Raw genomic sequence first — 22,217 nt, 5'->3', positions numbered from 1 at the left:
CCAAAACAAAGCAAAGCAAAACAAAGCAATAAATAGCCTCCCAATCTTTGTAGACTGGTTCTAAGTTGGGGCACTCCTTCAGTGCTTAACCAAGCTGTTCACAATTTTTTCTTAGACTTGATTTCCTACTTATATAGAGTCTAAAGATCAGTCATGGGTAAAAGCTTACCGTCTTCTCAGGTGTTTGCTGAATATGTGGCTAGCCCAGGACATGTGTGTGCCATTCTGGGTTCCCCAATATATGTGGGAGCTTCTCAAAGCTCTTATTCCCCTGTGTATCTCCCTTCCCAGTCTATTCTAGGCTTTTCAGTCTGTATGCTGCTTGCATCATCTGTTGTCCCTTGCTCCAGGAAATTGTGGATAGTATATGCTTTTAAATATTTTCCACAACACCACTTGAAAGACCATTCAAACCCTGAAAGTGTTATGAGGTTAGTAAAACAAAAGTAAGCCCTTAAACCAATTCTTCAGGAAACACCAAACAGGTCAAAATGCACAATCATAATGCTTTGAGAAAAAAGGTCCATATTGCCTCTTCTAATATCAGAAAGTCACATGGGCCACCGTCCCCTTGACCATCAGTAAATTACAAAATGGGGGACAATTGTGGCAAACTGGGCTAAGGACTTAAAGCCAGCAATCCCATTAAGAATTGAAGCAACATAATATACACCTGAAAAGTTCTTTGAGCTATTGGTATACCTAAATGGGAAGTAATTTTACCTTCCTAAATAAGTAACAATAAAAGACTGGTGTTAGATATGTAACACTCCAATTTCAATAGAAACTATCTCTGTTTATACACTTAACAGCAATTGAAAAGTAGAAGTTACACTCTATTACAATGTTTGCAAAGGAGCTAAATTCCATGGCTCCAAAATGAAAAGTTACAAATTTGTTTTCCCTAGATACTTCCCTATGAAAATCACTTCCTAGGGGAGCCTGGGTGGCTCAGTCAGTTGTGTCTGATTTGGGCTCAGGTGACGATCTTGTGGTTCATGGGTTCAATCCCTGTGTTGGGCTCTGTGATGACAGCTCAGAGCCTGGATCCTGCTTTGAATTCTGTGTCTCCCTCTCTCTCTGTCCCTCCCCTACTTGCTCTCTCTCTTTCTCAAAAATAAATAAGCATTAAAAATTTTTTTAAATAATAAATAAAATAAAATCACTTCTTTTACTGATAATTTATACGGGAAATTTTTTGGTTAAAAAAAAACACAGTGTAACTTTAGACCAGTCATTTAACCTCACAAACCAAGCACTCTCCTCTATATCATTGCTCCTCAAAATGTAGTCTACAAACTAACAGAACTCACATCACTTAGGAGCTTGTAAGAAATGCAGAATATCAGGCCTACTATATCTTTAGACTGCTCTATCCTAGACCTACTGACTCAGAATCTGCATTTTAGCAAGATCACATGTGACTGATATACATATAAAAGTTTGAGAAGCACAGCTCTATACAGTAAGGTGTGCTTTGGGAGTGGGAGGGTAACTAAATGATCTTTTTTTTTTTTTCAATATATGAAATTTATTGTCAAAATGGTTTCCATACAACACCCAGTGCTCATCCCAAAAGGTGCCCTCACCAATATCCATCACCCATCCTCCCCTCCCTCCCACCCCCCATCAACCCTCAGTTTGTTCTCAGTTTTTAAGAGTCTCTCATGCTTTGGCTCTCTCCCAGTCTAACCTCTTTTTTTTTTTTTTTCCTTCCCCTCCCCCATGAGTTTCTGTCAAGTTTCTCAGGATCCACATAAGAGTGAAAACATATGGTATCTGTCTTTCTCTGTATGGCTTATTTTACTTAGCATCACACTCTCCAGTTCCATCCACGTTGCTACAAAGGGCCATATTTCGTTCTTTCTCATTGCCCTGTAGTACTCCATTGTGTATATAAACCACAATTTCTTTTTTTTTTTTAAATTTTTTTTCAACGTTTTTTATTTATTTTGGGGACAGAGAGAGACAGAGCATGAATGGGGGAGGGGCAGAGAGAGAGGGAGACACAGAATTGGAAACAGGCTCCAGGCTCCGAGCCATCAGCCCAGAGCCCGACATGGGGCTCGAACTCACGGACCGCGAGATCGTGACCTGGCTGAAGTTGGACGCTCAACCGACTGCGCCACCCAGGCGCCCCTAAACCACAATTTCTTTATCCATTCATCAGTTGATGGACATTTAGGCTCTTTCCATAATTTGGCTATTGTTGAGAGTGCTGCTATAAACATTGGGGTACAAGTGCCCCTATGCATCAGTACTCCTAAATGATCTTAAAAACCCTTATCACTGATTTTTTCTGAAAAATCAGATCTGATAACATTGGAGCCCATATTATCTTGTGGCAACAGTCAGCTAAAGCTGAGTAACAGCTATCCTATTAGATGGGGCATGAATTCTCTTTTGCTCCCTTAGTCCTCATCTATCCTCCCTCATATATTTATGTTGACTGCTTGGCCCCTACTCAGCCTCTAATCTAAATCAGATTCCAACCAGAATTGAGGAAGTCCCTTTTTTTTACTAAAAATTTGTTAGCTATATGTATCTTTAGGTGAAAGAAAAAAAATGTTCATTTACCTTGATGGGAAGTAGTGAGGTCCAGGTAGGAAGTAAGGGTGATGAAAAGAGAATCGCGGTGGTGTCCCAAACAATGTGGCTGGATGACCAAGGGGAGAAGCCTGGTAAACATGTGAGTGTGGAATAGGAGGAGCCTGGGGGATTGGAGCACTTCTGGGACAAGTGGAAACGCTGGGATACTCCTTGGGAGGCTGGATGGTTGAGGTTGCAAATCTGGCATGGGCAGTACTTGCACTTGTTGGAATCCTGTTGGTGTTCTCCAGAGAGACAGGAGTGGGTCTCTTCACAGAGCGATTGGCTCCAGAATGTAGCCGATGAGTGTCTGTCTGGGAGGGCCCAGCGAAGCGCTGGGGTGGGAGTGCTGGTCGGAGGGGCAGACTTGGAGCCTGGACAGCCACCTGGGCAGTACTGGAGACAGTGGGCTGGAAAAGTGAGATGGGGCTTGGGTGCTGGACTGCAGGTGTGGGCAGCTGGATGGCAGGTGTGGCGTCGCCTTTAGAAATAAAAACAGCATAGGTCTAGCATTAACTGAATTGCTCCATGTCTTTCTTTTTTCAGAATTTAATAAACTGTACAACCAGAAGCCTTCACTAACCAGCTTACCTAACAACATCACCACATCAAACCAGTCTATTTCCTGTATAGTATTTTAAACAAATCAAAGTCATTTTGTTTACCTATTTTACATTTTTTGTCTCTCTTTCCCACCTAGATTCTACGTGCCATGAGAAGACAAACCTTTTGTTTTGCTCACTGCTGTATCCCCAGGGCTCAAAATTCTAGCTGGCACAGAATAGGCCCTCCACAAATACTTTTGAATGAATAAATAAATGAACAAAATTATTGAGTGTTTGAGTGAAAGACAAATACACACAAATGCTAATATGTATATATAAATCTTTTGTTAAAAAATAATATGAAACTACTGAAACTAATAATACGGTTACTTGTAAGGAACAATCATCTGGGGAAAGGGACAGGGCAGTGGTGCAGAAAAAAAAGCTAGACTTTCATTTTATATCTATCAATACCATTTGAATTTTCTACTGTCTAAATATGTTAACTTTATTTTAAATATTATTTGAGGTTTCAGGGCAGCGGTATGCATCATTTCTCTCCTATGTCATATACTTCTCTATATTAAACTAAATTATGAATAACATTTAATGTTTTAATTGAAAAAATAAGCAATCAGTAAAATTATTTTGCTTTATTGCATTCAATGTGGATACAGAAGGAAATGCCCAGGTGAGAAGAAGACTCGCCACAGATCAACAATTTGTGGCAGATAGGAAAGGAATATTATTGCAGCAAAGCATGATGGATATGGCAGGATTTTTTTTTTCAATATATGAAATTTATTGTCAAATTGGTTTCCATACAACACCCAGTGCTCATCCCAAAAGGTGCCCTCCTCAATACCCATCACCCACCCTCCCACCCCCCATCAACCCTCAGTTTGTTCTCAGTTTTTAACAGTCTCTTATGCTTTGGCTCTCTCCCACTCTAACCTCTTTTTTTTTTTTTATGGCAGGATTTTTAAAGGTAGATAAAACAATCATGTTCTTGAACAGGAGAGGACTAATTGAGTTTCTGAGTTATTTAAATGACACATTTAGCTGAAATAAACTAAACTTTTCCAAAGAAAGACATAGAGAAGCCATAGCAATAGACCCATGATCTGGTTTATTCCAATGCAGTTAGATCTCTGTTCATATATAAGATGCAGTCCAAGAGCAAACTCTATGATTAGAACTGTCTTGTGCGAGGCTGAAAGGAATGCAGATCTTCTCTTAGTCTTGCCCAGGTAAGGCCTTTCCTTTCTTCTTTCTCTCCAGATAAGGCATATAATACTCCTCTTAAACTTGCAGGCAAGAAATTAAGGGATATATTGCAGGCAAGAAATTGGGATATATCTGTACTTAAGTTACAGATAATATAGGAGTTAAGTACAGATAACATAGGAGAAGGGTGTAAATGAAGCTGTCCTGATTCTTAGTTGATAGGGTTATGTACCCTCCCATCTGTGAGGCACAGGCCTTAGGCCTTTCCTGATTGATCAAGCATAAAGTAATTTCCCTCTTCCATGTTCCCTCAGAACATGTAAATCTATAACTTATCACAAAATAGTATAAATCTTTGTTATTTGCTTGCCTGTCACCTTTACCACAATCAAAAAACTGGAAGCTTGAGAGAAGGAACAGTTTCATTCATGTTTGCATCCCAGTATTTGGCAAAGAACTTGGTTAATAATAGTTAAGAAAGGTATGACTAGATGAAAACAACAACAACAACTAACAAATAAGTCTATAACTGACAGCACTTCTACCACTGATCTAGTATAAAGAGAACTCCCTTCTCTAAACAACTATGAAGCTGGGCTGATGCGTAAAATCTTTCAAAAGTTTTATTAATTGTCACTGCACTCAAGACATCTGCTCCTAAAATCTACCTCTGACACAGGTTTCTTTCCCCCATAGCTAGTATAAGAAGCTCTCAGTCTTCATTAAAGAAGTAGGATCTTCCTAAAGAAAGGAAAGGAACTACACAGACCAACTAATATTACTTCAGCTACTGAAGAAGGAAGGGACTCATCTTTTAGCTGATATGAAATGTTCTTTTTTACCAAAGATATTTCTATAAAAAAAGAGGTATGAGGCATGAGATGATAAGTCATGCATTCCTTTAATTCAATATTCACTAAGCAACGAACATATGCCAGGCACTGTTTTGGTCTGAGGTTAAAAAAAAAAAAAAAAGAGGCATAATTACATCATACTATAATGAAGATGTCTTAAATGTCAAAATTCCAGTGGTTAAGCAGGAAGTTAAAGTCTGCATCATCCAGTCATCTCTATAAACTGTCAGTGAATAGGGAAGACTTGTGGGAAGGGCAGAGCTCTAATGTTTCAAGCTGTAGATAAAGTATGTAAAAGACTAGCCAGTCTCTTGTTTTCTTCTCTAGCATATAGCTAGATTATCTTTCCCAGCCTCCTTTGAGTTAGGAACTGCCATTTGGCTAAGGGCTACCCAGTAGAAGGTAGGAGAAATTTGCACCAGTTCTAAGACTGGTCCATGAAAAACTTTCATGCATTATCTTCCATGCTCTTTCCCTTTCTGCAGGTTCATGCACACGAGGTCTGGTGGCCTTGGATGCCACATATTAAAGATGGCAGTGCCACAGGGTAGAAGTCTGTGTCTATGAGGCACTCTTTCAAAGACGGCTATACACTGATTAGAAATACCTATTTTAAACTTGAAATGTATAAAAATAAACCATAATCCTGTTTAAACCATTATGTTTAGGTGCTTGTTAAAGCAGCTTGCATTATCTAATCATTACATGAGATAAAGAGCAGAATTCTAGTCCTATAGTATAGTATGACAGGAACAAAAAAAAAGTTCTCTCTCTCACGATCTCTACAAATAATCTCTCACCATCTCTACAAAAAAGGAAGAATCCACTGCCTGTGCTGACTGGACAAAGAGTGCAACTAGGATTTTGTTGTGTGATTGGGATAAACAGTGAAGGAGTAAGGAATGGCAGAAAATGAGGACAGCCCATATTTCTCTACAAGAAAAAGCTATATGGAGATAGTAAGGAGAGAAGAACCAGCATATGGCTGAGTAAAGAGAAAAAGAGGCAGAGAAAGAAAGAGAGGAGAGAGAAATAAAGTAATAGGCAGAGATGCAGAGACAGAGTTGGGGAAAAAAGAATTGGGACAGTTAGGCAACTGATTAAAAAAAAAGTGGGACTTCGGAGAGAGACAATGGTAATGAGGAGTCCCAAGACTTACTATATGTTGAACCATGTGATTCCTCCTTCCCTACCCTCTCAAGAAAACCTACAATATAGAGCTATATCACTTTTCAAGTAATTTCTGAGCCAGAGTTGTGTCTTTCATGGACATAATACTTTGCTGGAATGGATCTTAAGGTAGAGAGACAACTAGCTTTTTTGGGATTATAATAGGATCGGAACAGTGGAGGGTTTTTTTGGCTTGTTTCAGTCAAACAAGAAGAGGTGGGTAAACCAAAAAGGCATCAAACAACTGAAATAGTAGTAAACTTTTTTAACTAAAAATTTAGAGAAAGGTATGAATTCAGAAAAGTGAAAGATGTCAAATGAGTGAAGATAAAATAAGGCAAACCAATTTCAGGCCTGAGAAATAAAATGTAGAGAACAAAATAATTAACCAGAAAATTCATATATGTATAAAGTGACATTCAAAACCCAAGCCAAAATAATTTCTAGGGTGCCTGGGTGGCTAAGTTGGTTAAGTATCCAACTCTTAATTTCAGCTTAGGTAATGATTTCATGGTTCATGGAATTGAGCCCCATGTCAGGCTCTGTGCTAACAGCTCAGAGCCTGCTTGGAATTCTCTCTCTCGCTCTCTCTGCCCTTCCCCTGCTCACACTCTCTCAAAAATAAACACTAAAAAAAAAAAAAAAAAAAAAAAAAAAATATATATATATATATATATATATATATATATATATATATAATTTTCACTAGAATTCTGTAAGACGTTAAAGTAACAAACTTGACAATATAAAATAATAGTACTGGCATAACTGGCATCAAAGGTATTTGATAAAAGATGTTTAAAAAGAATTCTGGACTATCATGCTGTAATCATTTTTGGAAATGAGAAATAGGAGAAGAGCTCGGGATGTGGCATTAAATGTGAAAGGTGGAGTGAACATAATGCACTGGTCACAGAAATGATATCAGACAAGGTACTACAGATTCCATCAAAGAAGTAGTAAAATTGGTTGTATTTTTATCTATCCTTTCTAGAACTACCTTATAAGCTCTTATATAAGAGACTGTAAAGATACTTTTATATTCTGCCTCAAGCACAGAGTTTTATCTATAACTGGTGCTTAATAAACATTAGGCAGTGGGGGACAGGTAGGCAGGCATGCAAATATGGCAGTGGAATACACTATAGATTGAGATGGAAAAGTTCATCAAAACAAGGTAGGATACCAAATTACATTGCTAGATTTCAAATAGACAGAATGAGATAAAAATGTGCTAGGATTATCCAGTACATACAACAGATAATTGCTTCTACACAGTAAAATGAAATAAGCTTGACTAAGAACCAAATAATGGATAAAGACTACTAGGAGGTGTATGAATTCTGTATATGAAATATTGCCTAGTGATCACAACATACTTAAATTTAAGATCCTAACAACAAAAAAAGACCAAAAAAAGTCCATTCTTGGGTTGATTTTTGGAAATACAGATGTTGCCTAGGGGAAAAAAAAAAGCTAATAGGGGTAACTAAAATGAAGAGTTCATTTAAAAATGAAGGTTATTTTATATGATAATGCTAAAAACCTAGAAGTAAAAAATGTGCCTCAAAAATCAGAGTTATTGGTTAACTGACCAAATTAAAGAGAACAGAGAACCCATCAAAAAGGAAAGAAATCTTTTAAAAATGGAAAGTTTGTCCAAATGTATTAAATAGGGCTGCCCAAGTATGTAAGTATAAATAAAAATTAAGCAATCCAAAGGAAAATTGAAGGAGTCACATCTGAGGGACCTCAAAGTCAATACTAAGTGACTTCACTTTTATAGAAGGAACGCAGTGGAATCAGTGGAATAGTCATTATAGTATAAAAGGCAACTGAAAGAAGACCAGAGAGACTCAATAAACCCCTTCACCTACAGAAGAAGACTGTAAGATTTCTGAACCCTAATTCATTTTCATAGCAGATAGGTTTAGATTATATAGATTACAGTATTATAATGTCAAGTTCACAGAATGTTCTAATCTAAGTTGATAAAATTAATATAACTAGATCTTAGGCAGCATTCACCTAATAATTATATAGAAGCTCAAAGTCATAACTGAGAAAATATTAGATGAAGTAGATACAAATGGTCTCATGCAGTATTTAACTGTGGATAGAGGCAGATAGAAGAGAGGTCTTGAAAGGAAGAATAAAGAGAAGAAATATGGATTGTGAAAGCATAAATCATAAATAACATAGCAGACAAAACAAAATAAATCAACAAAGGCTTAATTAAGCCTAGGTTGAAATACAGGATTAAAGGAGATACTACCAAATAATGACGTGTGAAAGTGCCTGACTCTGCTGGAAGAGAATAAGGCAACATAATCAGCTTTCTGCATCTTTCTCTTGAGCCTAGACATCTTAAATGTGGCTTTGTTGCTATCAATGCTATAATGATACATAGGGGAAAAAAAAAACATTGAAAATGTGTAAGATTCTAAAAAGTCAATTTTTAACATATCTAAACCCCTTAGTGCTAAGGGGTGGCTGTATTACCAGAAGGAGCTGAACAGGTGGCAACTAGAAAAAGCAGTGGTTTTAGGACAAGTAACAGTAAGTAGTGAATGTACAAAGCTCTGCCTAAGAGATTGTAAAATAGGTGCTAGAAGAACAAACCCATGATGGACAGCCCAATAACAAGTTATCAAGATAATAGATTCTCAACTTTGGGTTCTTAAAAGCAACAGACAGGAATGTTATAAAGAATTGATAATAGAGGAGAAATTTAGGGAAAGACAATATAAAAAACCAGGTATTTGGTAGAAAATAGATTACTTTCACTACTTTTCTAGAGCAGCAAGAGAACAGTCTTAACAGATCAGTCATCATTGCTAAATTCCAAAACAGGATGCTCTATATCCCATTAGCAAGGCATTCTTTTTTGGTGATAGTACAAAGACACTCCTATTTCCTATTGAATTATGTCAGTCATTTCCTGCATTATCTGCCTAATCTATGTGCTAATGCTGATTTGGTTAAAAGGTCTGAAGTTTTACACATGGAACATTTGCTACTCTGGGAAACCAAGCGCTTTGAGGTCTACTGAAATTTTTCCTTCTCCAATTTAATGTTTTTAAACATTAAACATTTCTTCTTGATTTTTTCCCTTAATATTGTTGTTCTAAAAATTCTTAAGCTAACAGAAACAAAATTTCACCTTAAGGTAAAATTTTCACACAGTTATTACAAAAATTCATAATCTACAATAAAGCCAACTCACCAACTGGTTGAGTGATGGTATTCTGTAGGCTGGGAATTACCACAGAGTAGGTAGATGAGCGATAAGGATATATTGTTGTAGGATTTGTAGACACGATATTCTGTGTGGTACCAGAAAATACATTGGAAACACTTAAAGGGAAGCGTTTTCGCTTCCCTGGACGAGGTTGATAAACCCAACCTATAGAAGAAGATAAGCAATTTTTAATTTGAACATATAGGCCCTATTTAGCCTTTAGATAGTTTTTTTCACAATAAAATATCCAAAATACTTCTAAATTAAAAAAAAATAAGTTATTGTCTAAAGTGTCTTTTCCAGCTTTATTAGGCTATTTCTGTGCATTTTAATATCCAGATAGCTCTTAACTAGTGGTCGGTGTTATAACCCACAATTCAGAGTGAGGTCAAATGTCTTATATCCAAAGACACATATTGATTCCATAGTAAAATCAACATTAAAGACATTGGGTTTGAATCTCAAGGCTTTTCCTTTACCTGTAAGGTAAGATATTATTCATCTCCTGTTTCCTTTCTGTGAGATCTAATTGTCTGTAGCTTACAATGAAACGGTCACTAACGACCAGTCATTTTTATGCCTAGTTGGAAGAGTCACTCTCCTAAACTTGGCAGTCTTAAGTCCACAGACAACCCAATTTCCTTCCAAAGTCAGAAAAGTGGAGTTATAACAGTTTGCAGCCACTGAATAACCAGGGGTATCACTCCGACCACCTACCCCCACATCCAGAACCTTTCTGCTAATATTTTAGAAAAAAATAACTCCTTTCCCATCATGCATGATCATGTTGGCCATACACTTTGCCTTTACCCAAGCTTAATCTAAATGTCCTACAGCTGGAGGATAAATCAGAATTCCTTTAAAACTACATCATGATGAGGATAAATTTATCAGTCAGAAGGCACAACTATGTTCTGATAACTATGTAACATTAAAATGGAGCATGGTGTCAATTCCTGCATTCTCATTAAGTGTATGATGCATATTTGTTTCTGTTGCTGTGATTTTAACTCTTCATTTTCTATTTGCAAAGTTATAGTCTAGAACTCTGGAGTTTTACCTTCATTAAGTCCATTTCTATATATTTAATCAAAACCACACTAAAATTGTTACATCGCCAGGTTTGTTATTAGTTGGCAAGTATGAGACCAGACGCTCTATTTGGTTCTATTTAAGAAAACTTATGCCCAGTATCGATTCAATCATTACTACAGTATTAGCCATTATTCTCTTAATTGTACATATTAGATTAGAAAAATATGCATTTTTGTCTTTTCATCTCAACCTAACCTAATCTTTACCTAAATAAATTTAAAAGAAACTAAAAAGAGGTTTTGTTCATTTCATTGGATTACCAGGAAATTCCTCTCTGTGTTTTTCTTTAATCTTTTGTGCTTCATCATAATAGGGTTTCTTTTGTTCTTCGCTAAGTTTGTTCCATTCTAACCCAAGCTGGACACTGATTTCTGCGTTGTTGGCTGCTGGGTTAGCTTTGGCTAGTGCTGGCCGGTGAATCCTTGCCCAAACCATAAATGCATTCATGGGTCGCTTCACATGACCATTTCTGTCCTTACTGAAGGGAGTATCTGGTATTCCTACATGACAAAAATTAAAAACTAAATTAATGTGCTACATACACACATACATACACACAATGTTAAAGTGAAGTGCACATTCATCTATATTTACTTTTAAATATCTGGAGAAAATATACACTTCAATATAGTCAAAGAACTGCCAGTATTCCAGAATGCCTCATAACGCCTGAACTCAGCATTCTAAACTATAGCTTAGAATGACTCTTCTTTTCTTCAAAAAGGATAATATTGTTGAAGTTATTGTAAGAGTAATAATGTTGAAAATATAGTAAACTCCTGGCTCATTACCTCTTTGAGCTTTAGTAATACCTCTACCAATAATTATCATATAGTTTCTTTCCCATTAAAAATATTCTATTACTGGGGGATGAGAACTATGACTTATTCATGACTATAATCCTAGCATTAGCTAAGTGTTCCCTAAATGTTTAAAGGAATTCCTTTACATGGCCCTGTAGTGTCCATTCAAGCAAAAATATAATATAATACTATATTTCATTATGAAGGAGAAGCTCTTGCCAAGGCGGGTAATCGACACTGATCCTATGTCCTGGGAGAAAAATGAAAGAAAAATAACAAAAGTGACCAAATGAAATTACAATAAAAGAAGGTGGCTAAATTCACATCTCTTACCTAAGTCATCAAAAACAGCTTTCTACAAACTTCCTATATTGTTTCTCTTTAGTTACTTGATACATAAAATGGTTTAAAACACACAGATAAGTATTATAAAGAAAGGTCTCCCTTTCTCTCCTTTAGAAAATGAAGTTTATAAAAGCAAGAGGGTGAGATAGAGAAAGGATCATTAAGAAAAATAAGAAAACAATAAATATGAAAGTTAATGAAAATATGAACTGATGATTGATATGATTTCCCATGATACTGATTGGCATAATACTGTCTGAATTAAATTTTAAAATAAGAATTTTCTAACTATATGTTTGTAAGTAATGGATAGAAATATGTTCGTAGTTGTTACTGCTGTTAACTATAGTCATTTCTTTGAAAACAATTTCTAGCTTATTCTACTGTATTTTCATTTTGTATGTCTATAAATCCTTAGCATTTAGAATACTAAACTGTTACATTTAATCATATACTACTTTTCTCTTAGAAAAATGTTTACTATTCATTTTTAAAGAAGACAAATCACCCCCAAATCCAGAATAAACTTTCCTGCTGGATTATAACCATTTTTTCATTAAACACCATTTAAAATTTTCTTCTTGATACACGTAAAAATATTAAGCTACTAAATACGGTAGTTTAAGTGCAGCATAACTGAGGGCTGAGGTAACTGTGATATCTAGTGAGAATATTTCTATTTTGTGTATAAACACTAGTCACTTCTAAATCTCATCATTCACTGGGTCTTAAAATAGATTTAAAAAAAAAATGTTTGGGAATCTTGGAACATGTTAGTGTATTTTACTGGTATATGTACAAGTCAATCGGAAGTGATACCTGTGCAGACTTTGCCCTGTAATGAATCAGTTCCATGATTTTATTTTTCTAGTTTAGGCTTCTGAAAGCTGACATGTCAGCTATGGGGCAACACAGACGAAGTTTGAAAAACAGATTCCCCTGTCGTCTAATACCTGCATCTGAGGGAAGCACGGTGAGCGGGACATCTTTAGTTTCAATTTTTACAGAAGGCTCCAGTAAAGATTGCATTTTAATAGGCACTGGTGTCAAGGGGACCTTGGTCAACCGTATCAACTCTGAAGGTGGAGGTCCCTGAAACTGGATCCGGGCCCCAGGGGGGACTGTGTGTAGAGTCAAAGGGATCCTGAGGTCTTGCTGGTGTGGCCCAAAGGCACTGGATGGCTGGCCCAGGATGACCTCCTTGCTGCCATGGATCAGGCCATTGGATGCGGGCTCAGTGCCCAGCCTGCAGTCCTCGCGGAGTCTCTCGGGTTCCTCCGTTTTGATGATGCCTTCTCTGATGGCCACCAGGTTTTTACCTTCCCCGCCTTTCGCTGCATCCCTCATGACCTCCTCCGCTTCCAATCTGCCCTTCTTCTCGCCCCCGCGGCGGCAGTCGAGGGTTGGCCCGGGGCCTTCCACCTTGGCCTCCCTGGAGGCCCTATGGCCGGCCTCCACAGGCCTTCGAGTCCCCGCTGACGGATCCAAGCCCGGCCCTGGCTCCTGCTTCTCGGCCTTGACGTGCAGCGCCCGGGGCTGCACCGGGTGCAGCTCGGGTCTGCAGGGGGCGCCGTCGGACGGGGGCGGCGGCGGTGGCAGCAGCAGCAGCTCGGGCCTCAGCTGCAGCAGCCTCGCTGGCGAGGGTGAAGCAACGACGCCTTCTTCCAGGGCCTGAGGCAGTGGTGGCCCTGGTGGCAGCAGCAACACCTGTTCCGACTTGACCTGCAGCAGTCGCCGTGCCGCGGGCTGTACACTCGACGCCTGGGCTTCCCCACACGACGAGGCCACGGTCGTAATGGCGGCCGCGCACGGGGTGGGCGGCGACGCAGGGAGATCCGCGCCTGCAGCCCTAAAAGAGGTGCCCTCCACCGGCAGCTGAGGCGGAGCAGGACGGAGCGGGCGCGGCGGGGTCGCCCGCGGCAGTTGGCGCAACTGAAGCGGCGGCTCTGGCCTGGCTCTCTCCATGGGGGGAGGGGGGGAACGACGCCCCGGCCTGGTCTCAACCCGGATTGTGAGCTCAGCCGTTTGTTGGCGACCTTCCCCTTTCCCCTTTCGGTTAAGACCCTTCCAAGGCACTTACTACCCAGAACCCTACGCGGTTCAAAACGCGGCCCTCCGTCTTGGCCTCGCCCAATCACAAACGTCCCGGTACCCCCGGCCCTCCAATCACAGGCGCATTCTCCGGCCCCTCCCGTCCACCGCTCCCTCCTCGTGCTGAGCCCTCGAATCACCCGCGATGGCAGGGGCTGTGGCACGTGCTGCCCATTTTCCCCCTCTGACTTCGCCTCTCTTCCGGAATTCTCTCCTGGCCGTTGTCCTTAGTTACCCCTCCCCCGCCTGGAGAGCCCGACAATGGTGTTGCCCAGGGAACGGTGCGGTTCTACACCACTGACCTCCAGGGGATAAAGTCGAGTGAGTCTCTTACGCGGGATGGGGAGCTGGGCCTTGTACTTGCCGGCTGACGTGCCAGAATACATGTAAGTCCCGTGCGTCACGGCGGGCCCTTCCGATCACTGCCAAGGGGAAAGGGGGGGGAGCGGATTTTGCAACCCTCCTTTTTGTACAATAACTTTCAGTTGATCGCCAGGTTCTTTGGGCCCTACTAGCAAAATACATCCCAAATTTACCCACTTTTTTGGGCTTCCACCACCATTACTCTATTCCAAGCTTCCATAATCTTCCACCTGGATACTGCTGTGTAAATAGTCTCCATTTTGCATCCTTGTTACACTATATTACAGATGCCAGAGATCTTTTTAAAAGTGCAAATCTAGTCCTGTCACACCCTACGCTCCTAAATATTCCCATGGCTGTCCATTGATCTCATGATAAAGGCCTAATGTACTTGCAAAGCATGTAAAGCTCCAAATACCTTGGGCTCTGTGGGTTCCAGCTACACTGTCCTCTCATCATTTTATCTTAAGGGACTTTGAAAATGCCCCAAAGCTGTTTCTCTCTTATGTCTCCTTACCTCCTCCCTGCTCATTTTTCAAATTGTAGCTCAACTGTCACTTGCTCAGAGAAGTCTTACCAGATTCTGATAATCAGGGCAAATTTCCTTTATGTACTCATGTCTATCACTTAAAACTCTTACCACAATTTGTAATTATGTATTTCTTTATATTATTTACTGACTCTACTCCTTGACTGCAACCTCCTTGAGGACAGTGTTTTGCTCATCATTGAATCTTCGATGCTGTTCATAGAGCCTGGCTTATAGTAGGCATTCAAGAAATTCTTGTTAGATAAATAAAGACTGCCTATCGTCTAATAATAACAGTAATTACTATCTATATTTAGGGTTTACTCTTGTGCCAGGCACTCTCCAAGTCCTTTCTATGACTATGCCTCTCCTTTTATTAGGACTGTGTTTATTTTCATCATGGAGGAAAAAGGAAATTGCTACATTTCTAAATGATGTCCTAAGATCTATAGATTTATCTTGAAGCAGATGATTTTTGTAACCAAAACAAATTATCTCTACAAGAAGACCTGCCCCAATTCTCTAATCCCCTATTGTCAAATGTGGCAAAGAGGAGTTCTTATCTGGAAGGTAGACAAGGGCAGTGGTTCTCAAACTTTATTATCTTGGAACACTTTACACCCACAAAAATGAAGATTCCAAAGTGCTTTTATTTATCAATTTTGTGGTTTTATCTATCAATATTTGCCATATTATAAATAAAAACTAAGGACATTTAAAAAAATTAGTTCTCAGGGCACCTGGGGGTGGCTCAGTCGGTTAAGTGTCCAACTTTGGCTAGGGTCATGATCTCACGGTTTGTGAGTTCGAGCCCTGCATCAGGCTCTGTGCTGATAGTGCACACAATTTTCTGATTCTCTGTGTCTCTCTCTCTGCTCTCCCTCCCTTGCTCGTGCTCTGTCTCCCTCGCTCTCAAAAATAAACATTAAAAAAATGAATAAAAAATAAAAAATATTCTCAATTCATTCAAAATATCAATAATAAACTGATTACATGTTAACACATCACATTTTTATGCTAAAACCCTGTTTTCCCAAAAATTAAAAGAGTGGCACTGTAAATCTAATGTCTGGCTTAATTTAAAAAAAAAAAAAGGTTGGATTCTCATGTGTTTCAGGCAATGTGTTATGATCCACATGTCATATAGAATGCTTCATTCTGCATTCATGAGAGAATGAAGTGAAAAAGGCAAATATTGTCTTAGAATAATTATGATTGGATGCCTGGGTGGCTCAGTCAGTTAAGCGTCCAACTTCAGCTCAGGTCACAATCTCACAGTTCATGAGTTTGAGCCCCGCAGCGGACTCTGCTGTCAGCACAGAGCCTGCTTTGGATCCTCTGTCTCCCTCTCTCTATGGCGCGCTCTCTCTCTCTCTCTCTCTCAAAAATAAACATTAAAATTTTTTTTAAAGAATTATGAAAATAGTATTAACCTAGCAGACTTTCAGAAAGAGTTGGTTCCTGAACTGCATTTTGAGAACCGCTGAACTGGGGTTTAAATATAAGAGCCAAACATGTGTACAAAGAATGTTGAAAGAGGCATAGAAATAAATCAAGTTAATTGATTTTGTTCAGGACTAGTTCATTTTCCAATCTGAATTAGAAATTTAAAAAGTGATATGACAATCTTCTGTAACAGCAATGCAAATCGTATATGGGGAGTGTATTTTAATCAGAAAGCAATATTTTTTTAAACAAAAAATAGCTTTATTAAGGTTTGATTTCTGTATCATAAGCTTACAATTAAGTGTACAATTTGATCAGTTTCAATGAATTGATAAAGTTGTGTAAGCATAAATACAATCTAGTTTGAGAACACTTCTATCAACTCAAGAAAGTTCTGAAATGAAACCCAAAAAACTCTTCTTGTTGCCAGTTGTAGTAAAAACTCTGCCCCACCTCCAACCCCAGGTGCTTTCTGTCTCTGTAATTTTCCCTTTCCTAGAAATTTCATATAAATAGAATCATATCATATGTAAGCTTATCTGTTTGTCTTCTTTAACATAGCATAATGTTTTTGAAGTTCATCCAAGCTGAATGTATTAGTGGTTCATTTTTTTTGTTTGTTTTTGCAGAGTAGTATTCTATTATACGGAAATACCAAATTGTCTTTAGATATTTTGTTGTAAGATGTCTGTCACTCATCTTGCTTATCCATTCAATAGCTGATTGGTATTTGATTATTTCTAGGTTTTTGATGCTGTGAATATGATGTCCATTCATATACAAATATTTATGGCATCTAGGAACAGACTTGCTAGGTTATGCGGTAAGTATAAACTTTTACAAAACTGCCAAACTGCTTTGCAAAATGAATGTACCACTTTAAATTTGCACTCACAACATGAGGGTCTCACTTTCTCTGCCTCTTCTCCAACATGTGGTATCATAAGTCATTTAAATTTTAGCCACTCTAGTGGGTATGTTATAGTAAATAACTGTGATTTAAAATTACATTTTCACAATAAATAATGACACTGAACATCTTTTCATGTGTTTAGTTGCTATTCTATACATCTTCATTGCCTAGTGTCTGTTAAAGTGTTTTTGTCCATTTTTTAATATTCGGCTGTTTTCTTTTTTTTTTTTTTAATTTTTTTTTCAACGTTTATTTATTTTTGGGACAGAGAGAGACAGAGCATGAACGGGGGAGGGGCAGAGAGAGAGGGAGACACAGAATCAGAAACAGGCTCCAGGCTCTGAGCCATCAGCCCAGAGCCTGACGTGGGGCTCGAACTCCCGGACCGCGAGATCGTGACCTGGCTGAAGTCGGACGCTTAACCGACTGCGCCACCCAGGCGCCCCTCGGCTGTTTTCTTAATGTTTAGGGATTAAAAAAAATTTTTTTAATGTTTATTTATTTTTGAGAAAGAGGGAGAGAGAGTGTGGCAGGGGGAGAGGCAGAGAGAGAGAGGGAGACACAAAATCTGAAGCAGGCTCCAGGCTCTGAGCTGTCGGCACAGGGCCCACTGTGGGGCTTAAACTCACAAACTGCAAGATAATGACCTAAGCCAATGTCCGACACTGATCACCCAGGAGCCCCTAGGGATTTTTTTTTTTTTTTTAGGGATTCTTAATATATTCTGGATACAGAGTCTTTATTAGATATATGTTTGTAAATATTTTCTTCCACTCTGTGGCTTCTTTTCATTCTTCTTATTTTTCATTCTTTTTTTTAAATGTTTATTTACTTTTGAGAAAGAGAGAGAGAGCACGAGCGGTGGGGGGGCAGAGGGAGAGGGAGAGAGAGAATCCTAACCAGGCTCTGCACTGTCAGTGCAGAGCCTGATGCAGGGCTTTAACTACAAACCGTGAGATCATGACCTGAGCTGAAATCAAGAGTCAGATGCTTAACCAACTGAGCCACCCAGGCACCCCATTTTTTATTCTTAATGATGTCTTTTGAATAGTAAAAGTTTTTTAACTTTGATGGAGTCTAACTATCAATATGCCTTTAATCATATCTAAGAAATCTTTGCCTAAACCAAAGTTAAAAAGGTTTTTCTGTCATGTTTTTCTCTAGAAGTATTATGCCACACTGTCTTAATCATTACAGTTTTATGGTAAATCTTGAAATTAAGTCAAATAAGTCCTCAAACTTAGTTCTTTTCAAAAACCATATTAACTATTTTTGGTCTTTTGGATTTCCATATGGATTTTAACATTAGCTTATCAATTTTCACCACACACACACACAGCCTGTTGCATTGAATCTCTGCAATTCACTTGCAGAGAAAAATAGATATCTTAACAATATTGAGTTTTCCAATTTGCAGACTTGGGACATATCTCCATTTATTTTGGTCTTAAATTTTTCTTTTTTTTTTCTTTTTTTTTTTTTTAATTTTTCTTTACAGTGTCTTGTAACTTTCAGTCTACAGTTCTGCACTTCTTTTGTTAAAATCCCTGAATACTTTTTAAACTGTTGTTAATGTAATTATTTTCTTACTTTCATTTCTAGTTGGTTGTATATTGATATTCATATTTTCTTGCCTGTTGCACAGGCTAGAAGCTACAGTCCAGTGTTAAATAGAAGTGGCAAGAGTGGACATCCTTGCTTTGTACCCAATATTGGGGGGAAGCATTGTCTTTCATCTTGAAGCATGATGTTAGTTGTAGGTTTTATGTAGCTGCTTTTTATTAAATTAAAGAAGTTATGTTTTATTCCTAGTTTGTTGAGAGCTCTATCATGAATGTTTGTTGGATTTTATCAAATGCATTTTCTATATCTATTGAGATGATCATACTGTTTACTCCTTCATTCCAGAGTCCGCAACATTTTCCAGAAAGGACCATAAAGTAAGTATTTTTGGTGTTGTGAGCTGTATGATCTCGGTGGCAATCAATCAACTCTGCTCTTGTAGCATGAAAGCAATTATAGGCAACATGTAAATGAATGGGAATAATTATGTTTCAACAAAACTTTATTTACAGAAAAAAAGACACCAGATTTGGTCTGCAGGCTGTAGTTTGCTGGCTCCTGCTTTATTCTGCTAACATATGCATTACATTAAGTGCTATTCAAATGTTAAGCTAATCTGGGTAAACCTTACTTGGTCATAATGTATAATACTTTTTATACCTTACTGGATCTTTTAAGAGTTTTAACATCTATATTCATGAAGGGTATTGGTCTGTAGTTTAGTAACTCAATTAAGTAATGTAATGTCTTTGCTTGATATTGGTCCATTCAGATTCTATATTTCATCTTGAGTCAATTTGTCATTTCTGTCTGCAAATTTGCTCATTTCAACTAAGGTGTCAAATTATTGAAATAAAGTTGTTTATAATTTATAATATTACGTTGTAATATTTTTATTTCTATAGGGTTCAGAATGTTTCTCTTTCATTCCTAATTTTGGTAATTTGTATCTCTTCTCTTTTTTTGTAGTCATTTTACTAAAATTTTATCAATTCCATAGATCTTTTCAAAAAACTGTCAGTTTCATTGATTTTGTCTATTGTTTTGCTGGTTTTTGAAAAATTGATTTCTGCTATTGTCTTTATTATTTCCTTCATTCTACTTACATTGGGTTTGATTTGCTCTTCCTTTATAATTTCTTAAGTTGAAAGCTTAGTTAATTTTTTTAGGTTATTTTAAAGCTCATTTCCTTCCTAATATAAGCATTTAAGGCTATAAATTTCCCTCTGTGTACTGCTTTACCTGTGTTCCATTAGTTTTGCTATGTCCCGATTTTTTGTTCATGCAGTAGAGATATTTTCCAATTTCTCTTGTGATTTCTTCTTTGATCCATGAGTTATTTAGAAGCATATTGTTTAATTTCAAACTATATAAAGATCTCCCGGATCTCCTTCTGTTATTGGCTTCTAATTTAATTCCATTATGGCCAAAGAACATATTTTGTATGAGTTCAGTCCTTATAAATGTATTGTGATTTGTTCCTTCACCTAGCGTGTGATATATTCTAGAGAATCTTTCATGTGTACTTGAAAAGAATGTATATTCTACTGTTGCTGGGTGGAGTGTTCTAGTTGTTTAATAGTATTGCTCAAGTATTCTATATCCTTTCTTATTTACTGTCTAGTTGTATTATGAATTAGTATTGTCAGTGAGAGAGAAATATTGAAATATCCAACTATAATTCCTGAATAGTCTGCTTCTCCTTTCAAAGTTATCAATTTTTGCTTTACATATTTCAGGGTTCTCTTGCTAGGTGCTATTTGGAATTGCTGTATCTTTTTGATTAATTGACCCTGTTATCATTATGAAATATTCTTCTCTGTCTCTAGTGATTTTCTTATTTTTAAAAAATTCTTTAAATTTATTTATTTTGAGAGAGAAAGAGAATGTGAGTGAAGGAGGGGCAGAGAGAGAATCCTTAAGCAGGCTTTTCACTGATAGTGTGGAGCCGACATGGGGCTCAGACCCACAAACCATGAAATCATGACATGAGCTGAAACCAAAAGTCAGATGCTTAACTGACTGAGCCACCCAGGTGCCCCTCTAGTGATTTTCTTAAAGTCTATTTTAATATAGCCTCTCCAGCTTTCTTATGGTTAGTGTTTGTTTCATATACCTTTTCCCATACTATCGCTTTCAATCTGTTTTATTTTTTTATGGTCTCATCCTTTAGTTAAATAACTTTTTCTTTACCTTAAAGGAATATATTATGGAATGCTACATCTTGGGACAAGGAAACATGTATTTGAAATTCAGTAGTTGAGCTAGTTTGTCCTCCTTATAGTTTCAATGAACTTACATTTAATGAATTGTATTACATTTCATAAAATGTAATCTCACATATTTTTGAATATGTATTTATCTGAGCACTTAAACACTTAGAGAAATTTATCTGAAATCATACTTTTTATTAAATTTTTAAATTTAATTGTCTTTATTTTAGAGAGAGAGAAAGAGTGCATGTGTGATCTGGGGAGGGACAGGGGGAGACAGAGAGAGAGAGAGAGAGAGAGAGAGAGAGAGAGAGAGAGAGAGAGAGAAAATCCCAAGCAGGCTCCATGTTCAGCAGGGAGCCTGAGGCAGGGCTTGATGCCATGACTCTGAGATCATGACCTGAGCTGAAATCAAGAGTCACACACTCAACTGACTGAGCCACCAAGGTTCCCCTGAAATCATGCTTACTTAAAATAGAGATTATTTGATTTTATTATTTTATTTTTTATGTATTATTTTAAAATTACTGTTATTTTTAAATTCCAGTGTAGTTAATATACAGTGCTATATTACTTTCAGGTGTACAATGTAGTGACTCAATAATTCCATACATCACACAGTGCTCATCACGAGAAGTGTATTCTTCAATCCCCACCATCTGTTTAACCCATCCCCTCACCCACCTCCCCTCTGGTAACCACCAGTTTGTTCTCTATAATTAAGAGTCTGTTTCTTGTTTTGTCTCTATTTCTTTCTTTTTTTTCTCTTTGCTCATTTGTTTTGTTTCTTAAACTCCACATATGAGTGAAATCATAGGGTATTTATCTTTTTTACCTAGCATTATGCTCTGTAGCTCCATTCATGTCATTAAAAATGGCAAGATTTCATTCTTTTCTATGGAAGAATAATATTCCATTATGTGTGTGTACACACACACACACACACACACACACACACACACACACCACACCTTTTTGTTTCATCTGTTGATGGTTAAGGGCTGCTTCCATAATATGGCTATTGTAAATAAATCTGTAGGAAACATAAGGGTGGATATATCCCTTTGAATTCATGTTTGTTGTTGTTGTTGTTTTGTTGTTGTTGTTGTTGTTAGGTAAATACCCAGTAGTGCAATTACTGGATGGTAGGGTAGTTCTGTTTTTAACTTGTTGAGGAACCTCCATACTGTTTTCCACAGTGTTTGCACCAGTTTGCATTCCCACCAGTAA

At 37.8% G+C, this 22,217-nt stretch overlaps 2 protein-coding genes across 5 annotated transcripts in view; one reads left to right on the top strand and one right to left on the bottom strand.

Moving 5' to 3' along the window:
- SOX30 (SRY-box transcription factor 30) overlaps positions 1-13,984 on the bottom strand; it is a 36,517-nt gene extending 22,533 nt beyond the window's left edge. The window contains exons 1-4 of one of the 2 annotated variants that reach the window (XM_011285779.4): positions 12,823-13,984; positions 10,982-11,221; positions 9,612-9,791; positions 2,578-3,070 (exon numbers count right to left, since the gene is read on the bottom strand). In XM_011285779.4, the coding sequence (XP_011284081.3) occupies positions 2,578-3,070; positions 9,612-9,791; positions 10,982-11,221; positions 12,823-13,834 (1,925 nt within the window). In that variant the 5' untranslated portion in view covers positions 13,835-13,984. The remainder of the gene's footprint in view (positions 1-2,577; positions 3,071-9,611; positions 9,792-10,981; positions 11,222-12,822) is intronic. The other variant, XM_023260132.2, reaches the window with a different exon arrangement.
- Positions 13,985-14,124: 140 nt separating this feature from the next.
- The window catches only part of THG1L (tRNA-histidine guanylyltransferase 1 like), a 32,916-nt gene continuing 24,823 nt past the window's right edge, over positions 14,125-22,217 (top strand). Inside the window, exons 1-3 of one of the 3 annotated variants that reach the window (XM_045036307.1) lie at positions 14,125-14,281; positions 17,043-17,121; positions 19,120-19,151. In XM_045036307.1, coding sequence (XP_044892242.1) covers positions 17,061-17,121; positions 19,120-19,151 — 93 coding nt within the window. In that variant the 5' untranslated portion in view covers positions 14,125-14,281; positions 17,043-17,060. Of the gene's footprint in view, positions 14,347-17,042; positions 17,122-19,119; positions 19,152-22,217 lie in introns of those variants that run through there. The other 2 variants (XM_045036306.1, XM_045036308.1) reach the window with 2 other exon arrangements.

This window comes from Felis catus, chromosome A1 (genome assembly GCF_018350175.1).
Source record: "Felis catus isolate Fca126 chromosome A1, F.catus_Fca126_mat1.0, whole genome shotgun sequence".
Lineage (NCBI taxonomy): Eukaryota > Metazoa > Chordata > Mammalia > Carnivora > Felidae > Felis > Felis catus.
Note: the sequence above shows the minus strand (reverse complement) of the source record. Positions and strands in the feature narration are given on the sequence as shown.